Consider the following 25107-nt stretch of genomic DNA (forward strand, 5'->3'; position numbering starts at 1 on the left):
TTAAAAATGAAAAAACTGTTAGATTATTGGATTCCAAAACTGAGCCGTCCGCCGGAATCAGTTCTTTGCCCCCTGGGATACAGCGTTGACGGCCAAAGAAACGTACTTTTCCTTTTCAAAATCATCATCTAATCCCTCCCCCCACAAACATTTTCTCTCTCTCTATATATATACACACAGGTATAATTGTATAGAATTTTAAGTATATTATATTGAAAAACGTTATTATCGGTTTGAATTTTCGAACGCAGACCTCTGCCCGAGTGTTTGACGCATTTGGTTGAAAAATCCCTGAGGTTTTAGAGAGAGAGAGACAGAAAGACAGAGGGACGAAGAGCGATGGATTCGCCGAGGTCCATGGGCACCGATTCCACTCGGATCGCGGCGAGGGCGTCCATGATCGACTCAATCAGGGGTTGCACTCTCGCTGGAATTCGAATTCCCAAGGAGGAACTCCAGCGAAGGATTATTATGCCCCAGTACCTCCGCCAAGCCATCACTGACGCCATTCAATCCAAAGACGTCAACGCCGGTGACCGCCACTACCCCCCCATCGCCGCAGCCGCTGTGCCTTCCCAAGCCCCCGAGTCCCCCATGGTCGTCTTCATTAATCCTAAGAGCGGCGGACGACATGGTCCTGAGCTCAAAGGAAGGCTTCAGGAATTGATGAGCGAAGAACAGGTCCCCCCCTCTCTCTCTCTCTACACACACACACATATATGTTCTTTTAACAATTGAGGCTGGACTGATGATGAATTAGATAGGTGTGAGGATTTCTTTTTGGTCGGGATTGCAACTTTGCTAAAAATGTTCAATTTTGAACAAAACTTTCATTATAAATTTGTAACCTTGACCTTCCTGCTCCATTAATAGATTTTTTTTTTTTTTTTTTTTTCAGTTCCAACGGCTGTAGTTTTAATTGATTCATCCTGGCTCTCACCTTCTTTCCCTATACATGTCTCTGTACACACGTATGTAAAAAAGGCATAATTTCATAAAGTCCAACACCTTCCCCATACTACTTGTAGTGGCTTCGGAGCTTGTCATCTCACCAAAAAGCCCAAGCTTTAGGTGTTGCCGCCTACCCACCCTTATAAGTCCAAGACCCTCTCCATCTAGATCCGATGTGAGACAAGAACCCTTTTACATTCTGGACCATCTGCTCTAATACCATTTGTAGTGGCAATCAAGAACTGGGTCTGCTCTAATACTGCTTGTAGTGGCTTGGGCGCTTGCCATCTGACCCTAAGTCACATAAAGCGGGAGCCGAATTTCAAAAGTGGCAAAATGTAAGTCACATAGAATGGGAGCGGGAGTAGCATGGAGCGTGAGAGCGACACCCATTTAGAAGAATTGTGTGCCTTATATCCGACTAAAAATTACATTCTCCCCTACCCGAACTCGCAAGGCCCTTGTTGTAACAACCCGGACAGGGACGTGGCCCATCCCGTGGGCGCTTTGCGTGACACCGGACCAAGGAGCAAACCTGCTCTAATAGACTAATACCACTTGTAACGGGCTGAGCGCTTGCCATTTGATCCCAAAGCCTAAGCTGTTAGGTGGTGCTGCCTACCCGCCCTTATAAGTCCAAGATCCTCTCCATCCAGATCCGATGTGGGACAAGAACCCTCTTACATTAGTCCACTAAATTATCTCCGTATAATGATGCTTATGCCTCACTTTGAGGCTTACTCATCACATTATAAGTTGCTGAAAAGCTTTAGCTCCACTTTTTGTTTCAAAAACATAATTACTAGTTACATTGCTCCTTGCACTTTTTCAAGGTTGAACAAGAAAAGAGGCTTAGTTGGTTTGGTGCGATGGTTGTCTCATGTTTGGAGGATTTATATAATGCATGATTAGAAAATTAAAATGTTAAGACATTAAATAACCTCAGCACCTAACTGATGTATCATTTGTCTCTATAATATAATTTTTGAATTTCAAATGTTCAAATTTATTATGATTTACTCTTAAGAATTTCTACCTTACTATCTAGTATCTAATCCCTTGAGAATTTTAAAATTCTTCTAGTCCTAGCTGTTCAGTACTTTCACTTCAGTACTCAATTAGACGAGGAACTTGACTAAACTTGTCAAGTTTGAAATAAAAAAATTATTATTGGGAAAAGGGAGAATACATTAAGGTTGAACCAAGTCTGAAATGCTGACTGAAGTGGCCACTTGGGGTCCAAATGCTAATGGGTCCAACGTCTCTTTTATGCCTCTAGGATGCTCGTGCATGACATCTTGTGATAGTCTGTCTGTCGTATTATGTGCTTACTTTTTTGTTAAAGTTTTATTTAACAAAATCTTAACACTGATTTTCCCCCACTTTAAATATGCCAGGTTTTTGATCTTTCAGTTGTAAAGCCTAATGAATTTGTTCAGTATGGATTGGGTTGCCTGGAGAAGTTGGCAGGTCTTGGAGATGGCTGCGCCAAAGAGACTCGTGAAAAGCTAAGGGTTTTGGTATGCATGCTAGGGCAAATGGATTTCTCAAGTTTTATTACAGAGCGAACTATGTGCAATACAAATATTATTTTTTTCTCTAGCTATCTGGAAATGGTCACTAGCGACCACTTCAGTGATATAACTCATATGCTGTCTGTTTGACTTTTCTACAAATCCTGAAATCTATACATGGGAAATTTAAATTAACTAGGTCGGTTTGACAGGTAGCAGGAGGTGATGGTACAGTGGGTTGGGTCCTAGGATGCCTCGGAGACCTTTACAAACACGGTCGGGAGCCAGTTCCTCCAACAGCAATTATTCCACTTGGCACGGGAAATGATTTGTCTAGGAGTTTTGGTTGGGTGAGTTTTTATCTTTGCATCAATTATGCAGCTGTCTGCTTCTTGTCCATTTTTTTTTCTTGGTAAGGTTCCTGTCCAGCTTTGTTACTCTTTGCCTTGAAATTTATTTACAGGGTGGTTCATTTCCTTTTAATTGGAAATCAGCAATCAAAAGAACTCTTGACAGGGGTTGCACAGGTCCAATTTGCCGTCTGGATAGGTGAGCATTCATTCATTTGGTATTAGTTACTAATATCCTCTTGTTTTAGTGATTGCTTATACTTTTCCATTTAGAAATCAAAGTTTGCTGCAAAGACTGATTCTTTTTAACCCTTGGTTCACCACATTCATCTATATATTTCAATTTTTTTTTTTTTCCTGAGTGAAGGATTTTTGATAAATATAAACAATAATGTACATGGAAATATAGTGAAGGCATACCTTCACTTTACAAAACACAGACTACCCTAAAAATAAAGGGCAGAAAAGAAAACAATGCTAAGGACAAAATGGTTACAAGATATCCTGAAGGAATACCCCCAAGACATCAAGAACCTCCCATATAATACACTTAGCTATTTCCATTGCATCTCTACATATATCATTATGCATTCTCTCATTTCTTTCTCTCCAAATAAAGTATAACACAGCAGTAAACAAAATTCTAGCCATTTTGTTACTTTCCTGTAAATCTTTGATTGAACACCATTACCAACTTCTGCAAATCCAGGACCCTCTGTAAATTCCATCCAAATATGACAGAAATACCATTCCAAACTTTCCAAGTAAAGTCACAGCTGCAAAATAAATGATCCAGTGTGAATTGTATTGACTATGAATGTTCTTTGATTGTGGTTTTCAGATCACCAATTTAATATGCAATTTATATCTTTTCATTAAATTCATATAGAAAAAGAATCCCATACCATGATGCTCTATCTGGGAAGCAAATGGCATTGGCATTTGTTCTTTGATGTGGCATGTATGATCGCAGATGACAATATAGATACAACCAAATGATACCATACGACCAGGCTAAATCTTACACAAAGAAGGCAAACAAATAATAATCATACAATGCAGGTGAAAATGAGGAGAATTTCCTCACATTATTTATTTTGTCCTTCAAAGTGTTCTTCTTAATACAACTCTATAAAAATCAAAACTACCATGACTCCATGAACTATTCTGCTAAAAAGGTCTGCTCAATTAGTCTTCAATACACCACAAATTCTATTTGAATTGCTGACACTGATTACAAATTTAAATAAAATACGACTTCAAGAATCTTAGATGTTAATAGATAAATTAGTTTATCTGCTAGCAGATTGAAATAAATTAGAAAAACAATATTTAACAGAGTCCATTTTCCTTTCCTCTTTGTTTTCTTGAAATGGAAATTTTTTATTATTATTATTATTTTTGGTGAAAAGAATGATTGTGTAGAAATGATGTATCCAGAGTACATATGATTGAAAGCTGTACTTTGGTATTGCAGTGGTGCTTGCAAGATGTTTGAAGCAAAGCTCTGCTTACACTTTGTGTCCACCTCTCTCTCTCTCTCTCTATATATATATATATATATCTATATCTATATCTATGTGTGTGTGTGTGTGTCTGTGCTGTTCTCTGAGTGTGAATACTGCTTGGATTACTTGATTATGACAAATTGTGTGAAATGACCCAGAACTGACTGCACTTACTCTCATGTTAAGCACTTTTTTTACTGGAAATATGCTATTTACTTGTATATATATATTTGGTTTCCTCTTATTAATGTATATTCTGAGCTTCAATTTATTTTTTTCACTGTTTGTAGTTATATAATTCTTGTGGTTTTTCTCTTTGGTAGGTAAAATCTTGTGATTTTAGAATCTTCATATACTTGCCAGTTTTGTGAAATGTAACTATATATTATGCACAGTTGGACACTTCTCATATCAATGCCAGCTGGGGGGGAACAACTGGAGACACCCCATTCTTTGAAAGCAACCGAAGATCTTTCTCTTGATCAGGTCCATATTTAAATATTCTTCAAATAATTCAATTATGGTCACTTGTCTGGTTTTACTTGGCTAATCTTAGTATGATCACAAGTTATCGTCATGAACATCTGAATCTTACAAATGAAGTTCTCTCTGTTAGCACATCTTAGTTTAGAGTTGCACATCAACTTATCTTTTCATGTTGCTAAGTGTGCTAGCAATGCATATACGGAAAATATACTTACGGAAAATATACTTTTCAATTTGGTGCTCCACTCTTAATTCTGATTTCCATTGGTTCTATCTGTTGATGCAATAAGTTCATCTAAACAAATAAGTAATTACGTACGATTTTATCAATCCTTGTAATCCTTCATGCTTTTGAGGAGACTGTCAGAGAATATTGTTTTGGAAATTTATAATTTATTTCTACATAGATAAAATGTTCAAAAATATGATTCATTGTATATGTTCGGGAAGTTGTTTGTTTCTTTCATTTAAATGTTTTAATTGCAGCTGTACTATCCTGATCCCTTGATGCAAAAGATGTAGAAATGACTTTTGGGGCATAGTCGGAATATCCAAAAACAATTTAATCATCAAGAACCTGGTTTTGGAATTTTGTTGGCAACACTACTAGGATTGCCTTTGCTCTCCATGCCCTAGTCAACAGGAAAAAAAAAAGATAGAAAAAAAAACGATATTCTTTGTACTTTTTTCCTCAACTTGCATTGGAGGTATTCTTGACATTGGTCAAGGCAAATCCATCAATCTCTACTGGCAATTCAGTTGCTCGTTCAGAAAGAAGTTGATACTGGCAGTCTATATTCTACTTAAAGACATGTTTTAGGAATTTTTTTTAATAGTTTTTAAGGTTGTAGAAGATTTGGTAAAACCCTTCTAAGTATATGGGACAGAGCTGCTTGACGATATTGGTTGAGATCTCTGATCACATTAGAGTTTCGGACAGAGTTGTTGTTTACTCTTATTTGGAGTGCTTTTTTATGAATGCAATATGAATGGTGTTGCTGAGTTGTTGCAGATGGATGTCTTAATCAACATTTGCTGAGACTCTTTTGCCTTATGCTTCAAACTAATATTTGTTCAGAGGAATGTCTTATTGGAGCAAAAACAAAACTATTAGAAAAAGATCCACCAAAGTATTGGCTTGAGTGGTATGTCCTTCAACTCGCCAATGGGGAGGTTGAGGGTTTAAGCCCCAGTGGGGGTATGTGTGTGAAAATATATATACCTATCGAAAAAATACTGTTAGAAAAACAATATTTATATATATATATACTTATATTTTTCCTATATAATAAGATTCAGATTTGTATCTGGAGTCTTCTATTTTCTCGACCCATTAATTTCTTTCGTCCTCGTAGTGGCAGATAGCAAGAGGAGAAAGTGGAATTGGGAAACCTGAATAATCCACAAGTTCTTTTCCTCTATTGTTTTCACCCCATTTTTTTGGATTTTCGTGTGTGTGTCTGAGAGAGAGGAAATATGCAAACCATTGAGAGAGAAAATACCTTAATGTTTGGCTCCTCTATTTATAACACTATATGAAAAATTAATATAAATTACATATTTTTGTCTCACAAGTATCCTAGGAACACTCGACCGGTAAAACGTAATAAAATATTGAATGCATATGGGAGAGACAGAATTTTCAAATTGATTAATGCGCGGATAATAAGTTTTAGTGCATTCTCATTTTTAATCGAAGATCATTTTCAGATCTAATGAATTTTTGTGATATATTAAATTTTGAATTGTTACTTTTATATTTTAATGGTGAAACTTTATCTGGATTGTGCAGGGGCTGGAAGTTGAAGGGGAGTTGCCTGAGAAGGTGTTTTGCTATGAAGGAGTGTTTTATAATTACTTTAGCATAGGTAAGCCATCTTGACTTAAAGAAATTATGTACAATTTATGTTTCACCCATAACCTTTTCTTACCCAATTATAGATTTGGTTCATCTCAATGTAAATGAATTTTTGAGCTTATAATTTTAATTGGTATTGGAGTTAAACTTCCAACCTTCAAAACTGGAGCTTCTAGCTTTGATTGTTATGACTGAGGTCGACCAAACTGAGTCTTTTGCCTGCCAAATCAATTCCTAATAGTAGGATTTATGCGTTCACTTGATCTAGATGAACTTATATCATTGTGCTTCCATAGAAGATCTGAATATTTAGAATCACTCCCGTATAAGTAAGAGTATAAGAAATCATTATGGTTCAAAATAACTAGGGAATGGTGTTAAAAATAACAAGCACACAATGATTTATAATTACTTTAGCATAGGTAAGCCATTTTGACCTAAAGAAATTATGTACAATTTATGTTTCACCCATAGCCTTTTCTTACCCAATTATAGATTTGGTTCATCTCAATGTAAATGAATTTTTGAGCTTATAATTTTAATTGGTATTGGAGTTAAACTTCCAACCTTCAAAACTGGAGCTTCTAGCTTTGATTGTTATGACTGAGGTTGACCAAACTGAGTCTTTTGCCTGCCAAATCAATTCCTAATAGTAGGATTTATGCATTCACTTGATCTAGATGAACTTATATCATTGTGCTTCCATAGAAGATCTGAATATTTAGAATCACTCCCATATAAGTAAGAGTATAAGAAATCATTATGGTTCAAAATAACTAGGGAATGGTGTTAAAAATAACAAGCACACAATGATTTATGTGGTTGAGTGATAGCCCAAGTTGACAGAAATTTCCTTATAAGAATGATTGTTATAAGAAGGTTGCCCTAAATTGACAAAGGTTTGCATCCCTCTTTTTACAATGACTTCTCTCTACATCCAGAAAAATTCCTGAACTGGTCTTCTGTAATCTGGTCTAATAATGCAAGAGGAATGGATGCAACCTCCTATATAGTTGTCTTATGATAATATTTTTTATAAACCTACTGTAACGGGTGGGCGCTTGCCCATCTACCCAAAAGCTGCATACCCACCCATTTATACTTCATTTTCCCATCCGGATTCGATATGGGACAAGCTTTCCCTTGTAACATTCTCCCCCACCTGAACTTGCAACGCCCTCGTTGCGGCTCGGGCCACCCTGCCTACCCTGGGTGAAGACCCGGACGCCTTTTGGGCCGGGTGCTTGGCGTGATACCGAATCAAGGGCTGGGTGTGGCTCTGATACCAATTATAACGGGTGAGCGCTTGCCCATTTACCCAAGAGCTTTAGCTCTTGGGTAGTGTTGCATATCCACCTATATATACTTATTTATTTTCCCATCAGGATCCGATGTGGGACAAGCTTCCCCTTGTAACACGTACTGACTTGTCTTCCTCCAAAAAAAGTCCTACTAACGCAACCTCCGATTTAGTGTCTTATGATAATCCTTTTTTTTTTTTAATAAATTTTTTCATTTTTGTAGTATCTTATCTTTTATATTTGGATGCAGGAATGGATGCCCAAGTTGCTTATGGTTTCCATCATTTACGGAATGAGAAACCTTATCTTGCGCAAGGTCCTATTTCAAATAAGGTTTGATTGGATTTCTTTCCCCGACGTACAAGTTTTATGCTATATTTGATATTATCTTCTGTTGAGTATTTATTACGCGTTAATGGTGTCATAAGCTAGTGCTTTGGCAAATACTAGGCACTTTTATTGCCGCCGATGTTTCAAACAGTTCGTATTTTGTGTAATTTTCTGAATTGTTTCTTTCCCTTTTTCTACTTTTCATACTCTATAGTAATTTAAATACTGTGGAACATGGTTGCGCTTCAGCAGACATCAGGTTGTAGTGTGTTCCTTCAAGATAGTCCTGGACTTGAATGCATGCCATGATAATTATAGGGGAGGAAGCTTTCCCTCAATTATTTCTTGATTTTTGCAAGTTGTGATCCCAGGTTCCCTTTCATTCGCAGTACAACTTTTGGTCACACTAAGCTGAAGCTTCTGCCCGACTTTATTTTTTCTTGCTTTTCACATAATTTTTTTTTCATAAATGGTGTTGTATTAAAAAGAAATGAGAGTGAAATGCAGGTGCACAGAGGGCATACCCTCAGTCAGTAAGACAATGACCCCAATCTGATGAAACTAGGGATCTAAAGAGTGATGAGAAGGCCCATTTCCAATACAATGGAAGAAAAAACAACCTAAATTTAAACAAGAATATCATTAAGGGTTGCATTTTGCATTTTGGCTTTTCGAACATTTTTATACTTTAATATCTGTTTTGTGGTGGTTAGTCAGTCAGGTCTCTTTCTTGAATTCTAACAGCCACTTTCACTCCTTTCAATTATCAAGCTCTCTACTCATTGGATGGTTATAGAATGATAATTTGGCTAGATTTGAAAGGCAGTCACATTAGAAGAACATGCTTACCCAATTGAGATCTGATGCCCAAAATGCCCAGATTTGTGGAAAAGCAAGGCTCCGTTTGGTTAGATGGAAATAGCAGGAAAGGAAAAGAAATGGATTTTATTTTTTTTATTTAAGGAATTTGGATAGGATGAGAAGAAATATATTGAGGGAGAGTAACTTTTCATAACCATCTAGATTTCCCGTAAAATTTTCTTACAAAAAACACAGGAAAAATTTACTTTCTTAAGAAATAAAACACTTGTTCCCTTTTTTTCTCTTTCTAAATAAAATGTGTTTATGCATAATCTTTTTATAAGAATGGTATAATGGTCTGTACCTCTGTCGAAATGTTCTATGAACTTTTTATTTAGATTCTTATATTACTTTTAGTTTTTTGAAAAAGACCAAAGATATTTATTCAATACAAATTAATTTAGACCTATATATCCTGTCTAAAAGGATTAGGACAATTAGGTAAAGCATAATATTGTGTTGAAATTTTCATGCTATCCAAACTATGAAATGGTGCTTTCCCACAAATTTCTTAAAAATTTTCATGCTAACCTTAGTTTACTTTCTTTCACTTTCACTTTCCACTATTAATTTCCATCTATCCAAACAGACCCTTAGGAAACATGCCAAAGGATTGATGAAAACAAATTCAAGCAAAGAGACACAAAGAAAGGTCTTTGTGTCCTTTCCTTATCTGTTTTCATGCTTCTGATTTGAAATTCATTGGCTCAAACCTGTGGCAAATTTTCCTTTGATTCATAGCTTTTAGTGCTATTTTTTGATATGTTAGAGATCGATTTCTTTTTTCAATTAATACAGAAACTCTATTAATTTGCTTAATATATCAAATATGAATAATTCAATTATTCTAGGGCATGCAAAAATACGTGATTTCTAACTGACCCTCTTATTGTCCCAGTTGATCTACTCTGGATACACCTGTAAACAAGGGTGGTTCTTCACACCTTGCATAAGTGATCCAGGATTAAGGTCAGAAATCCCTCTCACTTGAGGAGTTATTGTATTTATTTGGTGGAACATGTCTGATTGTCATTGCATCTATGGTTGTCAACTTGTGTATCATATCATGAATTCTTTCCTTATTTTCTTCATTGGCATATCATATCTTGTATCATATTGATACACTGACACATTAAAAACATTCACGATCTAAAGATGAAGCTTATTTATTGACAATGGGATGCATTTGAAAAGTAAGACATCCAGGTAACATGAATATGCTAACAATTGAATAGAAAACGCATGCATCCATTATTAGCAAATTATGAAGACTAGTGGTTATTGGATGTTGACAAATCATTGCATGGCTTCATCACGAAAGCATTTTCACTTCACTTTTAGTTCCCAACTAATGTAGTACCATATTACATTTATCTTTACTTGATGTTGCACCAATTCCACCATCGATATAGCCCACTTTGAAGGAAGTTTGCTATTTCAACGTATGATCTTTGTGTAATAGTTTTAGTGAAAAAAATATTTAATATTTATTGCTTAAGGATGTATTCATAAGATTATTCACAGCTCAAAGTTGGTTGGGACAACATGGCAAACCCGACCCACTAAAAAAAAAAAAAAAAGAAATGAAAGAAAGAAAAAAGAATGAAAAAAAAGAAGAAGAAGCTACTGCAATCTTATAATATCTAAATGAATTTGCTTATTTTTACTTGCTTTTGGTTATTCTTTTGTTTTATTATTTTTATTAAATTTTGTTTGTCTCAACTTGTGTCTTGATGAATGGATCTCTTTGAAATATTATTAGATAGTGCACGAGGAGTTCTCAAAACAACTTTTGAACTTTGGTGAGAGGAAGATACATTAGAATTAAGGGCTAATTTCAAAAAAACCCCACTACTTTCAATTTTTTATCATAAACCCCCAACCTATTTCAAAAAACCCCCTACACTTTAAATATTGATCAAATTGTCCCCAAACCCGTGTCCGACCCGTTAACCGGGCTGTGAAATGACAAATTTGACCTTATGATTTACTATTAAATTAAAAGTTAATATTTATTATGGTAAAAATGCATAAATACCCCTGAATAGGTCTTCTTCCTCTTCACCACCATCCCCGCTGACGAACCAGAGGACTGGCACGAAATAGACAACTGAATTCAGACCCAAATGTTCAATCCAAAACTCTTAACATGTAGACAAACAAAAGTACAAGTGAATAGATACAAATGCAATATATATTTTGGAAAATTTGCAGAATTTGTGGCGGTGCAAAATTTCCAAAGCAGGTGACAAAATTGATGGGATTAGAACCTGAACAAAGGGCTATTTCAACCCTCTGTGGCTCATCTTGATTAGGGCCAGCATGAAGGGCAATTTCATGACGACCTCGCCTTTGAACAACGAATTAAGCAAAATCCAAAAACAAGGAAGAGGCCCAAGGCAACCACAGCACCTGAATTGAGCTTGAAGACGGAGATCGCGGTGAGGTGAGAGGTGGGGAACATCGGCGACTCTTGACACAAAACCCAATTGCAAAACCCTTGCACCAATCGTACCCAAACATAACCCATTTACAGAACTTAACAAAAACCTCTCCACCGGATTCGTAACATTGACGTGGTCTCACCATCAAGGGCGTCGAACTCCTTATCTCGTGCCTAGATCGAGGAAGGCCTCACGATCGGTCAACGTTACATCAATGATCAGTTGTCTTCGGCAAACGTTAATCGCTTCTCCACCCAGGTCGCCGGACCTGGAATCCATAGACCACGATGACCCAAAGGTCGCCATCCTCTCTCAAGCCCTTGGGTCACTTTATGCGACTTGAGGCTTTTTTCCAAAGTGGCTCGATCTTGGTCACTGCTATATTCTGATCACCAGGTCGCGTTCCTCCTTCATTGACGACAACCATGGTCGCTTTCCCTTTCCCAAACGTAAAAAATGGATGGTTGCTACCTTGTTCAATTAATCAATATAATTGGATTTGCCCTTCAAATCTTCTAGGGTTACATAATGAAGGCAGTGATACGGATGACAATGGTTGCTGAAATCTTCTTTGCATCTTTCTCTCTCTTTCTGTCTTTCCTAGGGCACGAGTTGAAGAAATACTAGGTTTTAATTTTTGTGTTTCAGTTTTAGAGAGGAAGAAGACCTATTCAGGTGTAGTTATGTAATTTTATCATAATAAATATTAACTTTTAATTTAATAGTAAATCATAAGGTCAAATTTGTCATTTCACAGTCCGGTTAATGGGTCAAACACGGGTTTGGGGGGCAATTTGATCAATTTTTAAAGTGTAGGGTTTTTTTTTTTTTTTAATAGGTTGGGGGAAATGTTAAAAAATTGGAAGTAGTGGAGGTTTTTTGAAATTAGCCCTAGAATTAAAGCCTAGTCTGGTCTTATGAGATGAAGATTTCACAATCATGAGTAGCTCACCTAAATGCTCAGTTCCTTGTAAGAAATTTGATACATTAGTATTAAAGTCTAGTCCGGTCTTATGAGATGAAGATTTTCTAATCATGAGTAGTTTACCTAAATATTCCATTTAAAGAGACACTGTTTTGGATTCAAATCTTCACTTGTTCTAGGAATTTAACTCTGCCGATGATGGCCTTTCTTTTGCTCCTATTTTTTGCCGTCGTCTTCTTTTCTTTCTCACGTCCGGTAAAACTATCAGCATCATCGTTAGTTTCTGAATGTCTAAGGTTTCTTGTGTTTTACCTTGAGGTGTCGGCCATGGATACTAAAGCTATTGAAGACTATTTCTTATTCTCACTAGGTCTTCATCACTATAAGACTTTCATAGTTTTAGACTTTCCTTATTTTTATTTTTCTTTTCAGGACAATCACCTCTTCCATGTCCTTTTTCACCACTCCAATGAATTAACTCATTAAACCTAATTTTCTTTTCCTTTTCAGAATCCCCCTCTTATCTTTAGAAGAATTGTCTTTGCTAAAGTTCCTATTATACTTTGTCTTCTCTAAGATGCTTTTGAATTTTTTGTTAGTTGGGAAATCAATTTTGTCTTCAGCTTCACTGCTTGAATCATTACTTTCTTCCTCTTTAAATAGATTTTAATGCTACACTTTTGTTCTTTTTAAGTGGAGGAAAATTTAATGTCATAAGTATGTAGTAATCTAATCAAAGTCTTCTACCTTGATTAAAGTCTATGTCTTGACTTTCCTTAATAGTAGTTAGCTTTGGTTGAATCTTAAAAGGGAGAGACCTAAGTATTTTTCTATCCTCTGGAATATTCTCATTTAAAATATAAGGGTAAAGTACAGCAACACCCCTGAGGTTTGCCAAAAGGACAGTCAGATGAAAGTTACTTGTTTTTGGGACAATAACACCCCTTGAAGATTGAAAAGTGGACAAAGGCACCCCTTGAAGCCAACTGGCATGAAAAATTGACCAAATTGCCCTTTGACCATTTATTTGACTTTTATAACTTTAGAAGTTAATAAATTGGACGAAACTACCCTTTATGAACAAACAGCCACAATGGTAGGATATATACACATTCCTGAAACAGATTAATAAATTGGACGAAAGTACCCATGTGTGAATTAATAACAAAATTTTTGGTAAAAAATAAAAAAAACCCATTTGTTTTCATTCTACCACAATTTCTCAAAATAACAAAATTGATAACAAAATTGCATATTTCTTTTGCTGTAATAAAATTTCAATTTCTTATAAAAAGAAGAAAGTTTGACCAATCTAAAAGGGTGTCTATGGGTGCTACTTATATCTGTAAATATTGTTCAATTTTGCTTTAAAAAAATTGTGAGAGATTATGGATGGGTTATCCAACCTCTGAATGATGTCTTTCAAAAGATAATTGATGCTACTGGGTGTTACTTCGCTGCGTAGCCCACATTGGATTCGCTATTTTAGTTATTTAGTTATTTTCCATTCTGTTTTTATGGTAATAACAAAATTGATAACTCCCATTTGTTAAAAAAAAAAATAATTTCATTCTGGGCAATTCACGGGTTGTTAATCTGGCGCCAAGTGCGTTAATTTGTTGCGTTAAACTTTTAGGGGCAAGTGCGTCATTTTGATAGATCTGATATTTTGCAATAAATCTGAATTTAATATTAAGGGGCAATTTTGTCTTTTTATATGATTTAAGGCCTTGTTTGGATTGAATTTCTTCAATGGGGTGTCATTGTCCCAAAAACAGGTAACTTTTATCTGAGTGTCCTTTTGGCAAACCTCAAGGGGTGTTGCTGTACTTTACCCAAAATTTAATTACTATTTACTATTTTATCTTCTAGATTTTTTATTTTATTTTTTGAATGGTAAAGCAAACACATGCACCCTTTTGCCCACGCCCAGACTCGAACCCCTCCCCTCCTCTTTGAGGATGGGGAGGTTATATCGCTAGGCCAAAATAATATTCTTCTGGAATATTCTCTTTTAAAATATAATTACTATTTACTATGTCCGATTCGGAGTTCAAAAATCATCTGGTTCGCTGGGAGCGGGTGTGCAGTTCGATCCGGGCCGGAGGCTTGGGTTTTAGAAGATTGGTGCCTTTTAACAAGGCTTTCATTGGGAAGTGGCTTTGGAGGTTTGAGGCGGAGAGACATAGGCTTTTAACTGTTGCTGCATATTCCTTCGTGATGAGGAGACCGTGGATCACCTCCTTTTGCACTGCACTATGGCCAGGGAGTGTTGAGATTTGATGCTTAAGTTTGTTTAGGGTTTTGTGGGTCATGCCCGTATCCTCCCGAGGGTCAATTGAGGCTTGGAGAGGTTGTATAGTGGGGGCCCAAGTCCGGGATGTTTCGAGGGTTACACCTTTGTGTGTCTGGTGGTGTATTTGGCTCGAGAGGAACAAGAGATCTTTAAAAGGAAAGGAGAATCCTATTTCTATTCTTAAGCTTTCTATTATTTCCACTCTTTTTTGTTGGTGGGTTGTAGGGAGAAATTATAGATCTTTAGAGGAGATTGTCGGTTTTTTGGGCTCTTTGAAAGTCTAGAGGCCCTATTTGGCCTTGTGTAGTTCTCTTGGGATGCGCTCCCCTTTTGAGCGCTTTTATACAATTTTACTTATCAAAGAAGGAAAAAGAAAAGTTAGCATTTGTGTCTTAAATTTTTTTACTGTTTTGTACTTTCATGTACTTTTTCTGAAGTATCTCATGAATCCTTGGAGGTTGTACACAGATATTGCATTTAATCCTTTACAATTCCATTTACCTAGTTCAGTTTTATTCAATTAACCACTAGGTTTAGTACAGGATGACCTATGAAAATTTTAGTTCGACTTTCCCACCATCTTTAATAGCACTATGCATTTTTCCATCATGAATTTTAGAAAATCCCTTGTTTTGGCTTTTTCCAATAACCATAATTTGTTCCATCAATCAAGACTTACCTAGTTATTATTATTATTATTATTATTATTTTATAAGTAAGATTGTATTAGAAAGCATTCAAACAGGGAACGCATCCTGCAAAAGCTGTACAAGGCCAAATAGGGACCCTATAATGAACTTAGGTTATTCATTATCTACTCACTATGTCAAGCAAGCTACTTTAATATCGATCAAAGAATGAGGATCGTTACCGTCTGATAGTTGGAGTATGCGGAATGACCCAAACTAGACGTAGAGGGGGTCAGGGGTGAATAGGAGCCCGTTTGGGATGGCTTCCATATTGCTTAAAAACATTTTTATTTTGAAAAATTGCGTTCAGATGTGTTTGGTAACCATTAAAAGCGCTTTTAATGGTTACCAAATTTAGCTTTTAATGGTTACCAAATTTAGCTTTTAATGGTTACCAATTTAGCTTAGTAGAGCGTTTGAATGAAGCTAGAATTTGGAGCTTTCAAAACTACGTTCAGAGTAAAGGTTGAATATTTTAGGTAATTCTTTTTCATTAGACAATTTTGTCCTTTTTATTTTTTATAAAGACAATTACACTCCTTAATAAATAAAGTTGCTATTATCAAATATGGTAACATCCTATTAAAAGATATTATTGTAAAATTAGCAATAGAAGTGTTTCAAAAAATATTGTTGGCAAATAAATTTAAAAATAATTTAATTGTGTAAAGTAATTATAATGTGTAACTAAACACTTAACATGCTTTTTATTGACCGCAATTTCTTGACAGCTCTACTAATAAGAGCACTTTTTTAATTCCAACAGCCACCCCAAACGGGCTCTAGGTCTTGATAACTACTAATGAACTATAATATATTTTAAAAAATTTAAAAATTTGAAATGAATTTCAAATTTTCATTTACTATAAAGCATGCAAAAATCAGCATTCGTACATAAAAAATATAAATGCATCCACACATAAACACTGGATTTTTACGTGAAAAACCCTATAGGAAAAAAAATTAGGGGGTCTAGTTCGTGCAAATTCAAATAGACTCTAAACCAAGAATCCCCTACTATTTTTCAAGGTTGTTAAAATCGGGATTCTAAGTAGGACTGTTGGGGCCTCTGTAGAATCGGATCGAGAATCGTAAGATTCTACCAAACTAGTAGAAAAACATTTCAAACTAACTAGTATCTCTAAAATATAGCAAGAATAGGTTCAAAACACAAAAAATTTTAAATGGTACCACTCCATATATAATATATAAGAGAATATAGTGCTACTAATATATCCAAATAAGACAGCTATTCAAGATTTAAACTTTCAACATCAATTCAATTAGATATGAATTATTTTACTTATTAGATGCTAGTGCTTCTAACTTAGATGCTACTAACTATATAAATTATTGAATTATGAACATAAACGTTATACACTGAACAAAATTAACAAATTTATATCCAAAAATAGATACAGAACAGATTAACAAATTAAGGAACACCTGAACAAAAAATACCCATGCATGGGTATTTGATTAATTGATTTTTGTTCTTGGTTTCTTGTTCTGTTGTTACTTATTGTTCTGTTTATGACTTTATGTCAGTTGTTTCTTAGTTTCTTGTTCAGTTGTTATCAATTAATCAAATACCCAAAAAAGGGCAAAAAAAAAAAAAAAAAAAACACAAAAAACACACCTTTTCTCATCTTTATATTTAATGTTTTGGGGCCCAAGACCGCTGGGCTTTCTTAATAAAAGTGCCCAACTCATCAAAACAGGGCCAAACAAGGCGTATAGAGTCGGTATAATTTTACAAATCTACTGTTTGATTCTATGATTCTACGCCGATTCTACCGAAAGGTGCGATTTTCATGCGTTTTAACTTGTTTTGGGGGTCTAGGATCGTAGAATCGTGCGTTTCTACGACCTAGAATCGCAATTTTAATTCTAGGGACCATGAATTAAGCTCTGAGTGAATTATGTTTAGATGGTTGTGTTGATTGTGATTTGAATTTTAAATTGTATCTATTAGATTTCAAATTTATTAATCACATCCACAATCATGCACCCATAAAAAGTAAAGTGGAGCAGATGCACAACTATTTTACGTAGATAACCCTAAATAGGAAAAACCAAGGGACCTAGTCCAATCAGGAGCAATCCATTATATGAGAAAGACGTTACAACTTGGTTAACAGTTCCAACACCCTAGAACCCTAGTAATTTCTTGATTCAAATTGGTGTCAACAGACTTCACTTATTGTGAATCCGCTTCTCTAATGGTTGTCAATTCTTTTTTTTTTTTTTTTGATAAGTCTAATGGTTGTCAATTCTTCTACTAAAAAATCTGATCAATTGATTTGAATCGTCTCAATAAGCTTGATGAATTCCTTTTTGTTGAATACTCATACGTCTTGGGAATTCCTGGATTGAATATTTGGGAATTTCACTTTGTCAAGGATTTTCTCTTTCTAGATTATTAGAGGTTTCAAATCATAACCTAGACTGACTATAACCCCATATTTGTAGCCAATACAGGTAGCCCATACATTTTGGTAAGTTGAGTCCTCGTAGAAATCTGTTGTGAGAGAGTTTTCAAAAATATAGGTCCGAAAGTTTCAGTCGATCGAGACTTCGATCAACACTTACTGGCAACCTTCAATCGATCGATTTATCAATCAAATATAGTTTTCTGCAAAATATCAATCAATTGAGATTCCTATAGATCCTCTTAGGTTTTCAAACATGCAATTCAGACATCCGTTGTCTTTCGACTATTTGATCAACTCACTTTGGATAATCCTCGATCCATCAACTTATTGATCGAAATCTTCAGTTTTTCAGAAAAAAAACACAATTTTGAAAAATTTAATCTGTTAGATTTAACAAGTTATTTACAAGAAAAAACATTTGGAATAAAATTTTGAGCCTTCCGAGGATCAATCTAGGTCAATTTTCCTAGTGGCCTAGACGTATGATTGCGGATGCAGATTCCTCGTCATCTTATTCGCAAATCTTTGTCTGAATATGTCTTACTCAAGGCTTTGACACAATACAACCCAAGTTGAGAGTAGGAAATGTTCAATACAATTATACATGACTGTTATACCTAACAAATTCGATTGATCAACAGTAAAAAATCACAACTATCTAAGTGTGTGATGATGAATAAAAAACAAAAGAAATCTCTTGCAATTAGATTGCTGGAATGAACTCTGATTTTCCTCACAAATCCTTTTGACGCTCAATATATGCTTGTAGGTGCTCGGGTACCCTTTTTCTGAAAACACAAGGGCCAAGGCATTTATATAGAGCATTGAAACAGTTAAAGATTAGGGTTAAGAGAGTTTAAACCTTTTTTCACGGCCAAGGCATTTATATATAGCATTGAAGCAGTTAAGGATTAGGGGTTTAAACTTTTAGAAAACTGCCTTCCCACAAACTTTGATCAATCGAACCTAGTCCAATGGGTTTCGATTGATCCTTCGATCAATCAACCCCTTCCTAATTGCTTTACGATTTCTAAAATAGAAACAAAATTTTGAATTCAAGATTGGTTTTATAAGGATCAAAACATGTAAATTGAAAATCCTAGCTTGCCTTAATCCTATCTGTATGGGGTTGTCTTGTATGAATGCATATGAATCCAAAATTCGTGAGTGATAAATTGAGAGTTGAATTTACCTTTGCTCCTTGCTGATGTTTTGAATTTACTGATTTGCCCTTGGGTTGGAGGTAGCTTGACTATCTATTTAATTAACTTTTGAAACAATAATCAAAAGCTTAAAATTTTACAAACAGACTAGTTTTATACGAAATTAGCCAAAGTTCTGTTGATCTAGCTTTATATTTTATTTAATTCATGTTTTGCACGTATTGTAGGCTTACCATTTTAATGCGATTAAAATGATAATTATTTATCTTTAAGATTTTCTTGTGATGTGTGGGACATTCTCCTTATTGACAATTTCATGATAGACACTTAATTGCACAAACCCCATCTCTACATTTCTCAATTTTTTTTTACAATCACTTGTTTCAGGGGCTCACTTTTCTTTACTTGATAATTTGCACAAGTGTGAATGTTCATACCATTTTGGTCAATGGATTTACTGCATGGTTACTGTTTTCATAATTAGTCTCTATTTTGTTTTGCATGCACTTCTAGAGCTGTGTCAATCTTTGAATTTTGGAAAGTGTGACATTCATATTTGTATGTCTTTGCTAAAAGACATTCTTCATCTCTGTGTCCTCAAATCATATTAGTTTTGTTCTAGTGTAATAATGCTGTACTGTCTGATAATTATGCATGCAAAATCAAACTTCTTGCGGTGACATCTTTAAGCTAGGATTCTATTTCGCTTGAATGACAACCTAATCATTATTCATATAAATTCGACAACTTTATGGGTGCAGAGGACTCAAGAACATCCTAAGGTTGCACATTAAAAAGGTCAACTGCTCAGAATGGGAACAGGTTCCAGTCCCTTCAAGGTTGATTTAAATTGTTACAATACCTTTGTTTTTTATATGTTGCATTTGGTTTGATGATTTGCTGCTATACATCGTTCTTAACCTAGTCCATATCTGAAAACTCATGTTTTACACATGCCCGTAACAGTCAAATCTTCTTCTTCGGATTTCGTCCTATCTTTTCTACTCACTCAGCTCATCCATCTTAATATTCTCATTTCTGCTACATGAATGCATTTTTCTTGTTTCTGTTTTTGGGCCCAACATTCCGCTCCATATAACATAGTTGGTCTAATAACGGTCCTATAGCCTATGTGTTATTATTTTGTCACGTAAAATCCCACTAGCTTGTCTCCATTTAGTCCAACCCGCTCCAATTCTAGTGGTTATATCACTATATATCTCTCCATTCCCGTGCATTATTGATCCTGGGCCGTAAGTGGTTGTTTCAAGTAATCTTTCGATTTTAAAGTGTTATCATTATATTATCAATGTCTGATTCGTTATTAAATTTACACTCCACATACTTGGTTTTAGTTCGACTAAGTCTCAATCTTTTCGATTCTAAAGCATTTCCCCACATTTCTAGTTTCATTGTTAGGTTCTCTTTAGAGGTATCTAAGAGTACTATATCTTCATCGGATTTGTTCTTTACATTTATTATATTTATTTTAGAAAGTTACTGTCACTTTTTTTTTCCCCGAACTTCTTTGTTTGTCTGTTTCATTTGGCTGATAGTTTCTTTTTCTTCCAGTGTAAGGGCAATAGTTGCTTTAAATCTTCATAACTATGCAAGCGGAAGAAATCCATGGGGTAATCTGAAGCCAGAGTATTTGGAAAAGGTACCATTTATTTGCTACCTGAAATTGACCCAGTAGAATTTTCCAACCCAATGATGATATGTTTTTCTCAATTTCTTATATATCTAGATTGCCTGTGTTAGCCATGCATATGAGTAAATTGTAGGACTGAATGCTATTTTGAATCTTTAGGCTCTGGGAAAAAAATAATAATAATGGAAGTGGAAGTAATGGTAAGTGAAGTTATAGAAGGAAAATAGGTTTTCAAGCATAATTGTAAGTTCAAACATAGTGTTCCCAGAAACTTAAATTTTCATGCGTTATTTGCAAGAAAATGTTATGGGAAAGTTAAGCTGGGGCAGAGGGAGGTATCAAATAAAAGCGCAATAGTAATATAATATTTCATATATTATATACACACAATATATTGTTATATCAATTTAGTAAATGTCTCCTGAAGTCTGAAGCGGTCCTAAAAAAAACAATAAAGTCTGGAACGGTAACAACCCCAAGTCTCGATCCCTCTGGTTGGCATCCATGCTGCAAGTTGTATTGATTTTTGTTCATGGTGGAATTAGATAGATTAAATATATAAGTTTCACTCTCTCTTTTATTTCTCTTTCAGTCTTCTTTTGTTTTTTTAGTTAAAAAATCACAAATTCTACTTCTGTCATTTTTCAAAATCCTATTTTTTTTTTTCCCTTCCAAATACTCTTATACATTGATATATACATTATTTATATTGAATATACATATACATAACCCTTATAAATTTATACTTTATGACAATATATACAATATATACGTGTACATACATAACCCATATAAATTTATACAATAAATATTTGTACACATTCATATAAGTATAATATAAATTACTTTGTTATCAATATTGAAAAAAGAATTGCTGACACTTTTAGTTTAGATTCGATAATAGATGATAGTTTTCATTCTTTTAAAGATCGTCAAGCTCTCAGCTTTTGTAGCAGATATTTAATCTTTTTGATATATTTTTTTTCTACATTTCTATGTCATAGTTGATTAGATATATATATATATATATATATATATATATTTGTTTGGTGAACAAATAGGACAACGTTTGGCATAGATATATTTTTGGAATCTAATCGATAATGGAATACTTTTGGCTTAAAAATAGTCTTGTATTAGATCCTCTCATCTCTAGTAAATTACATACAATAATTGAGGCATTCGGTATATTTATAACATGCTCCTTTACCCTTCAGGGTAAGTGGGTGAATCCACCTTTTCATAAAGAAATGAGTTGACAATGAGCAAATGAGAATCTCCAAAAGTGTTGTATCTCATGAAAATATTTTGAGGGGAGATGAGGTAACCAGAGTGTCCCTACAGGTAATTATGACAGACAAAATGATAATCACACACTACTCTTGTCACTTGGTCAGCAGTTGTGCAACAGGTTGTTTTGTTTTTATTTTCCTCGAATTTAATTTTTTTTGGGCTTAGTTGGAATTCGTGCTGTTGTTTATTAACTGGGTTTCGTATTTGAGTTAGGCTTCTAATTCATGTTACAGGAGTGATAGAAAATGTGGAGTTGAAAGCTGTTGAGCAACCTGAATTTCATATGGGGTGTGGGATACTTAATGTAGGGTGGGTTGGGCACTGTAACTTGGCCAAACAATGTAACCAGAAGTTGCCAAATTTCCTTGCGCCTTGAAATTTCAAATTTGTTCTTGCTTCTGGATTCCTTATTGAGGTTTTGATGCTTCAACCATGTGCTTGCATTTTCGTTCACCTTGTTTCTTCTCCACACTTTGTTTGCTGAGTGTACAGTTGTGTGCCACATATTTCTGTTATAAAATCATTTCTTACTGCTGTTTTTGTTGCAATTTGGTATTTATATTGAATAGGAACTTTTACTACTTGCTTTATTGTACACTCTAGATAAAACTCTGTTGAATCCCAAACTGAAGATGGTTTTCTTGATATTAACTGTTTAATTTTCAGAAAGGCTTTGTTGAGGCTCATTCTGATGACGGTCTCCTCGAAGTTTTTGGCTTGAAACAAGGATGGCATGCTTCGTTTGTTATGATTGAACTTATCTCTGCCAAACATATCGCCCAGGTAATGCTAGTTGTGTTGAAAATTTCTTACATCTTCATTCATGAACATCAAGTCTATACACTTAACCTTGCTGTAAATGCAGGATTTTCTGGAAAAATAGTGAGTGTCATGTGCTAGATTGTCATGGGTTATTATTGGGGTCCATTTCTTGAAAATTTCAATGTACAAACACTTGAAGGAAACAGGGTATTAGAGCTTCTGAAGTGGCATTCGCCTCTCTTTATTCTTTTTCTTCTTTTATCACACTAAGTTGGTTGAATCTCCTTATAGAAGTTGCCACATCCATTTGAACACCTTAATATAATCTCAAAATATGCCCCTGTGATGTACAAAGTGAATTGATTTGGTTTGCTACATTCCTCCACTTCCTCAGTTTGAAGAACAATAGGGCAATAGATCAACTAGTCTTCAATAGTTGGTGCTTAGGGAAAGATTTTTGCTTGGGAATGAAAAAGATCATGATTTCAAAACAATTTAATAATTTATTGTTGTTTTTGTTAAGACCTGTGGTGTTCTTTATCCAATTAGGTTTTTCAGCATATGAATATTTTATGTAGGATGCATCAGTGGATGCAGTTTGCTAATTAAGAAGCACACAGTGATTGAGTTGCATCTAGTAATTGATTTTTTCGTAATAAGAACTCCTAAATTCAAGCTTCATACTTGCAGCTTTGTTAAGTTCCTGGTGTCCAGTTCTTTAGTCCTCCAGTTTTTATTCCTTGTTTTGGGATTTTGGAAATGGCACTTCTTCAGTATCTTGCTTTGTATTTTGGCCAAGAACTGTTTGTAGTTCCATGTACTGCGATATGAAAATTTTCCCTCATGTTTGTTACCTATGTTGGTTTGTTTAATAATAGAAATTGAATATAGGAAAAAAATAATTGGAAGAAAAATTGTATTGATGAACCATTAGTCCCTCTATACTGTGTGCCCAATTTATAAGAAAACGGGCAGAAACCTTCTGAACTCATAGTACTCGTAAATAAGGCCTTAATTTGACCACTTAAATAATTAAATTATATAAAATATGAAATTCACCAAATTGGAAACCATGAAAATGAAAATAAGATTTTCTAAGTGCCATGCTCTTGTTGCATATCATTTTACACATTGGAAATATTGGTTGAGTTTTATATAATATTTCAAGTAAGGCTCATATATTTGATTGGTACTTTGCGGAGCCACTTAATTATGTAACCTTATGTTTCTGACCGTCATAAGTTTTGATATGTCTTCTCTGTTGAAGTTCTGGAATCTGATTATTCTTTAGAAACTTAGGGCCTCTGTGGTGGTGTTTTCATTTTGGCTGAATCATTTGTACTTTTGTTTTGTTCTATTTTTTATTTTTGTTCCCTGACCTGAAAAATGAAAATGATCAAATTTCGAAGGCAGATTTTTGGATCATTTTCGTTTTCTTGTGAACTTGGGATTTTGAAAGGGCAGAGACTCATTTTGGTAATTTCCTGAAAATGGCCACGAAGATTCTCTGCCGTTAATGTTTTCTGCATTGTTTTCATTTTGTTTTTGCTTTGTATAAATAATAGAAATATCTGCGTGATTGTCAATGCCAGCATCTCTTTTGTTAAAAATGTGTTGGGATAGATGCTGTATGCTTAAGATGATGAATTGAAAGAGTTTTACCGGCATTTTCCAGGCTTCAGCAATTCGATTTGAGATTAGAGGTGGAGAGTGGAAAGAAGGTTATTTGCAAATGGATGGAGAGCCGTGGAAACAGCCAATGAACAAGGATTATTCAACTTTTGTGGAGATAAGAAGGGTACCATTTCAATCTATTATGGTGAGGGGAGATTAAGTTTTACAGCTTTCTCTGATACAGCTTTAGACCCCTGGATTATTGCGAATTGCTCCCATTTCAAGACTTGGAATGCATGTACCACATTTCATCTCGTGAGTGCTTTTAATTTAGTTGTATGTACCAAAAGTTAGTAAGCACCAGGGAATTGTTGTATCAAGTCCAGTGTTAGTCAATTTTTGCATTTAAGTTATAAACTGAATGGGTAGCTTTAGAATTTCTTATTTAGAGAGATTCAAGTCAGTGGTGGTAAAAGATTAGCAAATTAGGTGGTTTTGGATTCAAAACCATGAAGCTATGAACTTGTAAAGTGAATTACACAACATTTAATGGAGGGTGCTTCGATACATGTAATCCAGCAAGGGAGTGGTGGGTCTTGACTTGAGTGGGAAAGATTTAGTAATGGTGGTGGTGTTGCATATAATGGAGTCCATTATAATAAGAGTACAGGAGATG

General features: G+C 34.9%; 1 protein-coding gene across 4 annotated transcripts; it reads left to right on the forward strand.

The window, feature by feature from the left end:
- LOC132278474 (diacylglycerol kinase 4) lies at nt 1-24998 on the forward strand. Of its 4 annotated transcripts, none has more exons than XM_059780256.1 (13): nt 1-102; nt 252-681; nt 2349-2471; nt 2678-2815; nt 2929-3014; nt 4719-4809; nt 6602-6677; nt 8219-8301; nt 10058-10128; nt 19873-19950; nt 20684-20771; nt 22722-22838; nt 24493-24998. In XM_059780256.1, exons 2-13 carry the CDS (start codon nt 340-342, stop codon nt 24649-24651), a joined length of 1452 nt encoding a protein of 483 aa, XP_059636239.1. In that variant the 5' UTR covers nt 1-102; nt 252-339; the 3' UTR covers nt 24652-24998. The 4 variants fall into 4 exon arrangements, with proteins under 4 accessions (XP_059636239.1, XP_059636242.1, XP_059636241.1 ...); XM_059780257.1 differs by having other exon boundaries at nt 31-180; XM_059780258.1 differs by lacking the exon at nt 24493-24998 and adding an exon at nt 22921-23301 and having other exon boundaries at nt 29-681.
- Nucleotides 24999-25107: the final 109 nt, after the last annotated feature.

The sequence above is a fragment of the Cornus florida genome, unplaced genomic scaffold (genome assembly GCF_030987335.1).
Source record: "Cornus florida cultivar Cherokee Brave unplaced genomic scaffold, ASM3098733v1 CherokeeBrave_3.0.0_Hap2_Chr10, whole genome shotgun sequence".
NCBI lineage: Eukaryota > Viridiplantae > Streptophyta > Magnoliopsida > Cornales > Cornaceae > Cornus > Cornus florida.